This window comes from Camellia sinensis, chromosome 4 (assembly GCF_055761805.1).
Source record: "Camellia sinensis isolate YWXY chromosome 4, ASM5576180v1, whole genome shotgun sequence".
NCBI classification, from domain to species: domain Eukaryota; kingdom Viridiplantae; phylum Streptophyta; class Magnoliopsida; order Ericales; family Theaceae; genus Camellia; species Camellia sinensis.
The window spans coordinates 184,263,848-184,275,616 of NC_138964.1; the positions used below are offsets into that span (position 1 = coordinate 184,263,848).

An 11,769-nucleotide genomic window follows, 5' to 3' on the forward strand; every position below is an offset into this window, starting at 1 on the left:
TATGACACAATTTAATTATGAAAAACTATATTATTAAACATATATGACAAAATTTAATTATTAAAAATACAAAGTACAAATATATTCAAAAATATTTTTAAAATATCATATAAAATATATATAAAATATATTACAAAATAAATGAATATTCAAAAATATTTTGTAACGATCATATAAAATATATTTAAAATATATTAGAAAATAGATTTATTAATTTCAATTTATTTTTTTACTCAATACGAATTGCTCAATTCTCATTTCTGCACAATATATTAATTACATAAAAAATTATTTCAAACTAAATTTGGGAAGGAAGGTAGATATATATTATCCATATAGATTAACAACAAATTACAAAATATATAAAACTTATAGTACAAATATATTACAACAACTGGGTTTATTAAGCAATATATTTAAAATATATCTGAAATATATATTACAAATTTAGATTGCAAACGGAAAGAGTGTCAAAATTTAGGTACACATATATGACCCAATTTAATTATAAAAAAACAGTGTACAAATATATTCAAATTTTTTTTTAAAATATCATATAAAATATATATAAAATATATTACAAAATAGGACAATATTCAAAAATATTTTGTAACAATCATATAAAATATATTACAAAATAGATTTATTAATTTCAATTTTTTTTTTACTCAATACGAATTGCTCAATTCTCATTTATGCACAATATATTAATTACATAAAAAATATTTCAAACTAAGTTTGGGAACGAAGGTAGATATATATTATCCATATGTATTAACAACAAATTTTATCGAAAATATATTACAATTATATTACAAATATAATTACAAAATATGGTTTACTAAGAAATATATTACAAAGATATTAAAAATATATTAACATATATATGACAATTTTTTATTTCAAAAGTAAAGAGCGTGCAAATTGCATTAAACATATATGACAACATTTAATTATTAAACAATATAGTACAAATATATTCAAAAATATTTTTAAAGTATCATACGAAATATATTTTAAATATGTTACACAATAGATTTATTCATTTCAATATATTTTTTACTGAATACGAATTGCTCAATTCTCATTTCTGAACAATATATTAGTTGCACAAAAACCATTGTACAATTATCTTAAACAAATTTTCTTCAAAAATATGTTCAACATATGTCAGTAAAATTTTCAGTAAACATATATTAATTTAATAAATTATTAGAAAATATATTAACCACATATTCACAATTCTAATAAAAAATAAATTTAAAAATATATTACCAATATACCTAAATTCATGATGCACAATACTTTTACAAACAACGTAGTGAGTTCATGGAATAAAATATAAGCTTGCGTTTGTCTTTGTATGTGTTCATGTTGGTTCGTGTAAATTTATTTGCAATTTAAAGCGTACCATGGCGTCGTTCACCTCTACTGCAACTTCCAGTACATGGCCACGACAAATGTGTGCCTGTGGACATGGCCCCTGTATTGTTAAGATTTCCAGGTCCACCAAAAATCCAGGGCGTCCCTACTTTGTCTGTCCCCGCCCTGTGGTGAGTGACCCAATCTTTACCGATCATAACTGTATGAACATTACCAACCCATGAAACTAACAGTTCCGTAATTTCCACTCATCAGCCCTGTGTTAGTTGGATTGGTTGGTGTGAAGAACCAAGGCGAGAGAACCAAGGCTATGCGTCTCCCGGAGATGAAATTGCCATGCAATTGCGGGCTGATGTCATAGACATTCAACAATCCTTGCGTGTCCTTAAGACCATTGTGTATGTGCTCTGCATTGTGGTTGTCATTTTGTTGTGCCGTATGTAAGCACCGGTACCATGTTTGGGGCTATGTACAAAGACGTTAGTATGTTGTCAGTATGTTGTTACTATGTACGAAGACGTTAGTATGTTGTCAGTATGTTGTTAGTATGTAGTTAGTACGTTCGTAGTATGTTGGTAGTATGTTCTCGCATATGGGAGCCATAATACTAACTATCATATTTTTTGTGGCAACTACTAACTTCCATGGAACCTGTTTACGTACATTAGTAATTTCCAATGGGTATATGCAAATTTAACTTTAGCATCATATATGTCTGTTTGTTGTTAATAATGTGTCATGGCTTATGCGTGTGTATGTAACAACCAAATTTGTGATGGTAATCTTTTGTAACCGTACATTAGTAATGGCTTCCACACGTACTTCGCCGCGTAACCACTCGAAAAGTAAAGGCATTCTCAGTGACAAGTCAAGCAGCCTTGAAGAGACACAAAATCAGTTAAGCCACAAGGCCTCATGGGACAGTAACTCAGTCCGAGTTTTCCTCCAGTTGATCGCAAATGAGATTAGTAAAGGAAATCGCCCATTCTTAGTCCTCAGCCAGGCAGGGTACAAGTCGTTGTCAAGGAAATTTCAGAGAAAAACTGGAAAAAAACATGGACTAAAACAGTTGAAGAATAAGTACATGAGCTTGAAAAAAGAGTGGCAGGCGTGGACAAAGTTGATGGATTCAAGTAAGGGAGTGTCCGGGATAGGCTTTGACTATGACACCGGTTTGTTTCAGGCACCTGACGAGTGGTGGGACAAGATGGAATCAGTAAGTACATGTACAAACAAGTTTCATATCTGTCATTTACAAGTACATTTTTTAGTTCTTCATTTAAATGCAATACAATTTATTTATATGAAATATAACGTCTGCCTCTTTTATACATCTACATTTCTGCAGATCAACAAGGTGTGTGCGAAGTTCAGGAAAAAAACTTTGGAACACCGTGACTTGATGGAGACGGTTTTCATGGGGGCATCAGCTACTGGGAAGCACCATTGGACCCCGGGAGAGATCCTCCCTGAAGCTGATGAGGCCTCATCTGATTCAGTGCGTAGTTTGGGAGCGCAGCCATTTGCTGATCCGATACCCGCAGGAGTACAGGACGTGGATTCTGATTCTTCACTCGAGCATGTTCCGATTGAAAAGCCAAAAAGGAGAAAGACGCCATCAACAAGTGTTTCAAAGTCGAAGAAGGCAACAAGTGGTACGTCCGTTATTGCGGAAAGCATGGACAGAATGACAGATGTGGTTCATTCGAAGAATCAGCAGGTCACGGTTAGGCACCTCACAGGCAACGAATCGCTGTACACTATTTCCGAGTGCATGCATAAGCTGAGCAGTATTCCATCCATGATTGGTACGCCGTTATTCCACTTCGCCTCCACACTTATGGATAACGCCGATTACCGGGAGATCATGATGTGCCAGCCTGATGACGACCACATCATTGGATGGCTTACACAGAAACAGCTCCAGTGTACTGCGTCGGCGCCTTTTGCAAACCTGTTTGGGGGTCGCCGGATGTGATGTAGCGGTGTTACGAGTGTTTAAGATACATCTCCTTGTCTTCCTTTTTAAAATGTTGACTTATGGTATTGTTGGCAATGTACTAAAACAGGATGGTGCTGTGTGAATGTTTTCATTATGTCGTTTTTGTTTTTTTCTTGCTAGCTACAGGCAGCAACAGGTTTTAGGTAAGTGTATGGGTTGACGGACCGGAAGCATGGTTGTGCTTCGTTTTTGGGAAATGAATGGGATGTTTGTGTTTTAATATTTTGTGTGCCTACGTTTGAGACAGGGAATTACGTTTTAATTGCACGCTTGTGAATGCCTATATGTCTGAAGTTCATTTGTTAGTGTAGTTTGCTGGCTACTTTTGTGGTTGTTACCACCATGACCCCCCTGTAAAGAATAAGTTGAAGATCTTGATTTTTTGTGCAATTCATATGAGCATACATTCCATATGACATTTGTGACGACATTGCTTTTAATAAAAGACATTCTCGGAATTTTTTAATTGCAAACTTCAATATAATTTAAGTCAATGATTCACGTGCCAACTGAATGAAAGGCTGCCACTTTTGTAGGTTTCGCATGAACGAAGACGCGATGAATCCCTGGGATGGAAGCAACCATGATGACATAACGGAAATGCTTAATCAAATGGTGGTCCAGGTGCAACAAGAACAGAATTGCACATTTGTACAAGCATGTCAGTGGGCGACAGAATGGTACGAGAAACACATGAATAAAACGCCGTGTCGCACTTCTATACTAACCGGGAATGCATGGATATGCGAACTATATGCGGGGCATATGGGTCGATTTGAGGAAAATGTTTGCATGCCGAAGGAAGTTTTTGCCGCATTGTGTGAGACATTAGTAAATGATTTTGGGTTACAAGTCCCGCAACGTCCACATGGCTTAGCTGTTGAAGAAAGCGTTGCGATGTTTATCCATGTGTTGAAAGGGAAGCAAAATCGGGAAATCCAAGAACGGTTCCAACATTCCGGGGAGACTGTGTCGAGGCACGTGCATAACGTATTAACTTCCATGAAAGAGTTCACTGTTGTTCATTGCCGGCCCACATACAGTCAGCATCGTATACATCCATACGTGCGGTCTAGACGGAAATACCTACCGTTCAAGGTACTTCTACACGGAAATACCTGATTGACATATAAATCAAGAAAATATATTTTGTTTTTGTTATTAACTGCACTTGACGCTTGGCAAGAAGGAAACACTTGTTATTAATTTACGCAACAAAACAATTTATCCATGTTTGCAGGACTGCAGTGGCGCAAAAGACGGAACACATGTCAGTGCATGGGTTACAGGGCCAGATGCGGCAACATATTTCGGTAGGAAATACTGTCACACGCAAAATATAATGGCCGCTGTCGATTTTGACATGTGTTTCATATTCATTTCTTGCGGATGGGAAGGAAGTATGCATGATAGTCGCATATTCAACGAGATACTAACAAATGACAATGTCCCATTCCCACATCCTGACGAAGGTAACACATGGTCATGTTATTAGGTTTGTTAACAAATACTTTTTCCCTGACAAAGCGTTATATGAAAATGACACAGAATGTTCGTTTTGGTGTCATACATTGTCGTCATATCTGCAGGCAAATATTATCTTGTCGATTCTGGCTATGCAAACCGGATTGGTTACTTAGCACCATTCAAAGGCCACCGCTACCACCAACAAGAATTCCGGCGTATTGCACAGAACGCGATGGCAAACACGCCAAGGGAATTATTTAACAAAGTGCACTCGTCCTTACGCAGTGTGGTGGAACGCACTTTCGGTACCTGGAAAAATCGATGGGGGTTTATTCGAGACATGCCTCGGTATGACTTTGCAAATGTGCAAGTTCAGTTAGTAGGTGCGTCAATGGCATTACATAATTATATACGGCGAAACACAGGTAACCCAACAACTGTTCAGCCAATCTGTGATGAGGAAGAGACTATGACAATAGTAACTGCCATACTAGAAGTTGAACATGACGAGGATGGTTTAATGGTTGGAGATGAGGACCCCCATATGGCATTGGTCCGCCTTCACATACGTGACAAATTATGTTACATGCGTAATAACGGAATGTTAGGAAATATATAGTAGTCGAAATAATTTTCGTATGGTTGTCCCGTAATGACACACGTGGAACAGATTGTATTCAAATATATTATCATGTACAATATGTATGAGTTGCCACGGGAATGTAACCCCTTCCAGTTGCTGACGTGCCTAACTTTAAAAAACAACAATTCATACGAATTTTGCTTTTGGAAAAACAAAAAAAAGGTGAAACAAATAAAAATAAATGAAAAAGAAAACTAATACACAAATTGTCATGGGCGACGTAAATTACAAATAAATGAAACACATAAATATATTAAAAAAAAGTTATTGTATACCAATTAAAAAAAACAAAACATAGTTAAAAATAAAAATCCAAGACAAAAAAAAAACATAGTTAAAAAAAAACATAGTTATAGTAAAAAACAAAAAAATACAAAAGACAAAAACATAAATTCCCAAATAAAAATCGAAAAATTTAAGCAGAAAACCCCAAATCCAAACCCAAAATGCAAAAAAGTAACAGGATAAAAAAATTAAGCATAATATGAAAAATCCAAGCGCAAAATAAAAAAATTTGAAACAGGAAAAAAAGTTAACGCAAAATCCGCCAAACTCAAAAAAAAAAATAAAAAATTTGGATTTGCAAAATTCGGGAGATTGAAAGCATGGTTTGGGAAGGGCTTTTTGACTTTTTTGGCTATTTTAGCCTGGGCTTAAAAGCTTGGTTTGGGAAGGGCTTTTTGGCTTTTTGGCTTTTTTGAGTTTTTTTGTGAGAGAAGAATGTAATGATTATGGGTTGGATATGATGTTTTGTTTGTTATGGCTAAAATAGCCTATTTTGTCTTTTATGACTAAAATAGCCAAAAAAGCCCAAGAACCAACTTGCCAAATAGAGGGAAAAATTGTCAACAAAAAAACATAAAGCAAAAAAAGCCAAAGCGAAACCCCCCCCAAAAAAAAAACAAAAAAAAGGCAAAATCGAAACCCCAACATAAAAAAATTAAAATAAAAAAGAAGAACCAAAATATGACAAATTCAAACCAAAAATAAAAAAAATAAAAAATAAACAAATTAAGCAAAAGTCGGCAGATCGACACCCAATATAAAAAAAAAAGAAAATAAACACAAAAAAAAAAAAGCCAAATCCAAACCCCCAAAAATAAAAATAAAATAGCAAAATACGCGAAATCGAAAAATAACATAAAAAAATAAAAAAAATAAAAACCAAAATATGCCAAATCCAAAAATAAATAAATAAATAAATTTAAACAAAAATCCAAAATTGAAAAAAAAAAAAACCCAAAAAAAAAAAAAAAAAAAAAAACCCAAAATATGCCAAATCCAAACCCAAATAAAAAAATAAAAAAAAATGGAAAAGGGAAATTTTGTCATTTAACAAGATGACACCTCACCAAAAAGCCAAAAAACCCTTCCCAAATCAGACTTTTTAGCCCCAGACTAAAATAGCTAAAAAAGTCAAAAAGCCAACCCACTTCCCAAACGGAGGCATACTAGCGGAAATGGCTCGCGCAATGCCCATTACAGTAATAAATTTTACAAATTTATTGGTGATATTTGATATAGGTTAGGCAATTGGGCATTTTTTTTTTTTTTTTTTTTTGGCGGGGGGTATTATTATTATTTTTAAATTTAAATGATAGTTACGAAGAGTCAAAACAATAAGCATAAGACAAAGAATATATGTCATTCGAAAGAACAGAATTTTTTTTTCTTTTTTTTTTGTTTATAAATTATACAAAAGTGACAACTTATTTGCTTGAATTTTATGTTATTTATATTTTTTATATCTTTATTATTTTTTTTTTTATATTTTACTAAAAAAATTTATTTTGTGAATCCACTTGCAAAAATAAATTTTTTATGAATAAATATGAAATAGTTCACACAAAAAAAAAATGAAAATTTGCTAGCTTCTTTTTCTTTTTGTCTTTAGTAATTTTTTTTTTTTTTTTTTTTTTTAAGAATTAGAATTGTAATTTCAAAAGGTTGAGATTAATACACGGGAATTCACTCTTTATACGGATAATAATCTAATAGATAGTTATTGGGATTTTTATTGATAAATCTATTTTAGAATTGTTGTAACTCATTAGGTCCACAAATGATTATTATAGTCTGATTTGTCCTATGTACTTATCTTTTTATTCCATGAGGTCCACTTTACTAATTTTATATTTTTAAGTGGACTATTATGCCCTTATATATATAGTGTTGATACACATACAACGTTTCCTTTTCTTTTCTTTTTTTTATTCTGTTTTGATAGTTTCTATCTTCATGCTTTTGATCATTATTTTAATTTCGATGGATACGTTTCGATTTTGCTTGCTCGTTTCAAGACTTTGATGTGCTAGAGTTTCATTGTTGCTATTGTAGTATGGTTCAATGATTTTGAAGTGAAGACGACAGATTGGATGGTGTTCGGTTGTGACATTTTCTAGAATATGACTAGTTAAAATAAGTTGTTTTCAAGTTACAGGACGAGTATAGGATTACATGATTAAGGTTAGTATCATTTTGGCTATGAATACATGTTCAGTTTATGTTTTGATTTGTATGATGGATGAGATGCACTATTTTTTGATTGATATGGATCGAATGCTCTGTTTGTTCAATTATATGCATTTTACGTGGCCTTGTGGAAGGGAGGTAATTTAGATTATGTAAAGAATGTGGATGTTCACATTTTATTTGTAATGATGATGGTGATATTTTGAGTTTGGTTTTGGCAGTGTGAAATTTACATATACGCATATACTTTGTTCATTTTATTTTATATTTTGATTCATGTGGTGATGCAAGTGTTTGTTTGGTGAGTTTTTGATGTTTGCTTAATGAGATTTTGTGTGAGCGAGTTAATTCAGAGTATATGTAACAATGTGAATGTTCACATCTTGTTAATATAAAGTTATGGAGGGTTGCTTGCATGTTATGTACTGTCACCTCATTTTGGTGGTGTCATTTTGATATTGTAAAATATTTTATGTTGTGTAAAGATGGTGGTGATAGTTTTCATTATGGATTTAACAGTTGAACTGTACACATAGGCATTTAATTTTGCACAATGTGAATTTTCATACAGTTCGGATTATTATATGTGTTATTGTTCGTATGATTGTAATGTGGTTGTTGACTGTTGTATTGTTGTGTTTTTACAGAAGATGGATACTTTTATGATGTTGGTGTGCACATATAGTTGCAATGCAATTGTAATAAATGTTGCCCGCGCATTGTGTTATTCGTGTTTGGTGAAGTGTTTGTGTGAAAAATGGGGTGAGTTATCTGCTTGTTCTATTTCATTGTTCTGTCGGCTATCTGGGATTAATAGGTGTGATTTGGACAATGAGGAAGAATTTCATAACATGTTATTGCTTGCTAAATCAATGGGGGTACAACATGTAGAGGTTGTCATTGAGTTAAAAAGTGATATTAGTCAGTCGAGTAGCTCTGGTCGCTGCGTGTGGGGGGTGAGGAAGAAATTGATGCACTCCGGAGATTTTGCCACTATAAGGAGAAAGTGTTGTTGTCAGCCCCTTGGGCAAATGGTATTACGCATTCGGGACAATGGTTTGATAGAGTTGCACAAGAATTTCGTGATGTTTTATGTAAGTATGCAATCCAATGTGGGTTTTAGTTTACGTATGTCAAGAATGAGACAACAAGGATTACTGCGGTGTGTGCGATGTGCAAGGAGAGAGGTTGCTTGTGGGCTATACATTGTAGAGCATAACAAGCAAATGGTTTTTTCTACATCAAGAGGTTCAGTGATGTGCATAGTTATGGTACGGATGTCCGAACATTGAAGAATTCGAGAGTTAGTTATGATTTGGCGTCGAGTGCTATATTTGAAATTGTGAAGGACAAGCCGTTGACTTGGCCGTGTAAGGTAGTGACTCTTTTGAAAAGGGATTATAGGCTAGATGTGAGTTACCACATGGTATGGTTGAGCATAGAGAAAGCAAAGGTTGTTATTCATAGAGATCGCTCATTATCGTTTTACAAGCTACAGTAGTATTCGGATGCTGTGATGCGTTACTCTTCGGGGAGTTATGTCAATATTGACTATGATGCGAGTGGTCAATAGTTTTGTCGTTTTTTTGTATCATTCGCTGCGTGTATTTCTCGGTACAATTCTTGTCAGCCTTTATTATTCCTAGATGGAATATTGCTCAAAGGAAAGTACAAAGGTCAGCTACTTGAGGCAACGACGAAAGATAGAAACAACGGTTAGTATTTTTTTTAGCTATGTATCCATGTAAATATTCACATTGAGTGACATAGTGTGGATATATGACAGACCATTACACAGTGTAAACATTCACATGACCTGTTTGATTTATAGTGTTTTTTCCAACTACTTGTGTTACTATTCACATTTGAATATTGTGAATATTTGTTTAATGGTGTTGTGTTGTAGGTCTATTCCCTGTTGTATTTGCGATTGTTGATTCAGAGACCACGACCAATTGGGTCGTGGTTCTTGCACGAACTTGGGAAGGCTGTTGATGGTAAGCGTCAAATTACTTTTATTTCGGACCGTAATCTTGGTCTGTTAGAAGCGATGCCAAAGGTGTCCCCATCGGCTCACCACGGTTATTGCTTACAACACTTGAACAACAATTTAAGAGACCGGATTAAGGGAATTGATAATGGATTTAGGGACCACCTCGTTAGTAGTTTGGATGATTGTGCTTATGAGCCAACTGTGGTAAGGTTCCATGAAAAGCTTGAGAAATTAAAAGAGGAGGGTAAGCAACGAGCACATAGTTTTTTCAAAGACTTGGCACTTGAGCACTAGGCGAATTCATACTTTAGGTAATAGTAGTTTTTTGATATATTCCATTTGTCAAGTTTAGAATGGTAGCTATGTGAAATTTCAGTTATGTTTTGTGATGATGTGAAATTTCATATTCAGTTTTGAAGAAATTAAATTCATTATTGTACAATGTTTGTGATGTTTTGCAGGGGCATGCGTTATGGGGAGACGACATTAATTCATTTAATAATTGGATTTAAGAAGCACGCAATCTTCCTATCACTCAAATGGTGGACACAATTCATACTCAGTTGATGCGACAAATGTCTGTGTGATGTAACCAAGCAAACAAGTGGAATAAGCTTATTTGTCCTACATTCGAAACAATGCTTCTTGAATCGTTCAATGATAGCAGGTCTTGGCAGGTGAGCAAAGCCAATGAGGATATGTTTGACGTTCATTCTATACCATTTATTACAGTTGATATTGCAACGCGTACGTGTTCTTGCTTCAAATGGAAAATCAACGGATTCCCATGTGACCATGTTGTTATTGCTATTCAGAAAAGCCGCTACAATCTTAATCATTGTGTGGAACATTACTTTTATGTAGAGACGTATCGTGCAACCTATTCAGGTTCCATACTCCCTATACCGTCGGTGGAAAAGCCACCTTTTGATCCCATGGACTTCACTATATACTCACCAACTGTGAAAAGATCACCCAGCAAGGCGAAAAAGAATAGCATCCCGTCAAGGGGTAAGAAACTGAAGCAAATAAGGTGTGAGAGATGTGATAAGTTGGGAAGCCACAATCAGAAATCATGCAAGGAGCCGATATAGGGTGTACATTTTTTCATTTCAACATTGTGTTTTACATGGGATTCTTATATTGTTTTTTGAAATAAGATTGTGTTATGTTGGCAAACATTATGTTGCAATAAGATTACGTTGTGTTGGCAAACATAATAATGCATTGGCAAACCTAATAATGCATTAGTATTTGATTTGTGTTTTTTCTTTTTTTGGGTAGCAAACTGACATTTTTGTTGGTGTGTTAAGGATAAATACATGATGTGAACATTCACACTTGTGTAAGATAATCACATTATGTGAATACTTGCACATGGGTTGAACTTTTTAACATTATTGTGGTGTGAATATTCGCATTCTTGTTACCATCGACAGCATCAAAGTAGATGACATGAATATTTACATAATTGTAACCATTCACATCATCAAATCAGAAGATGTGAATATTCAGATATGTATTACGAAATGTAATTGTGAGTATTTTTTGTTAGCAAAAATAAGATGTTTTTGTGTATATTATGATGCATGCATGGGCGTAGTGTGAATATTGACATCACTGCAACCATTCACATTAGCAAAACTTAGGATGTGAATATTCACATCATCAAATTATTTGCTGTGAATATTGATTTATGTGTTAAGAAATATCATATTCACACATGTCATATTGTGTTACAATAACACTTTAAGCAATATTCACATCCATGTAGTAGGGCTTTAAGCATAAGAATGTGTATGATCCTTC

General features: G+C 34.2%; 1 protein-coding gene across 1 annotated transcript; it reads left to right on the forward strand.

Annotated features, from left to right (window-relative positions):
* The first annotated feature begins 2,075 nt into the window (after positions 1–2,075).
* Positions 2,076–3,602, forward strand: LOC145823514 (L10-interacting MYB domain-containing protein-like). The gene is made up of 2 exons (XM_082923017.1): positions 2,076–2,599; positions 2,732–3,602. Exons 1-2 carry the CDS (start codon positions 2,129–2,131, stop codon positions 3,359–3,361), a joined length of 1,101 nt encoding a protein of 366 aa, XP_082779143.1. The 5' UTR covers positions 2,076–2,128; the 3' UTR covers positions 3,362–3,602.
* The last annotated feature ends 8,167 nt before the right edge of the window (positions 3,603–11,769 follow it).

Bases quoted from the DNA above. Each gene is read 5' to 3' on its own strand.
- LOC145823514 (XM_082923017.1), top strand. From the start codon at position 2,129: ATGCGTGTGTATGTAACAACCAAATTTGTGATGGTAATCTTTTGTAAC. The intron at 2,600-2,731 runs GTAAGTACATGT...ACATTTCTGCAG, and splicing joins GGTGGGACAAGATGGAATCA to ATCAACAAGGTGTGTGCGAA.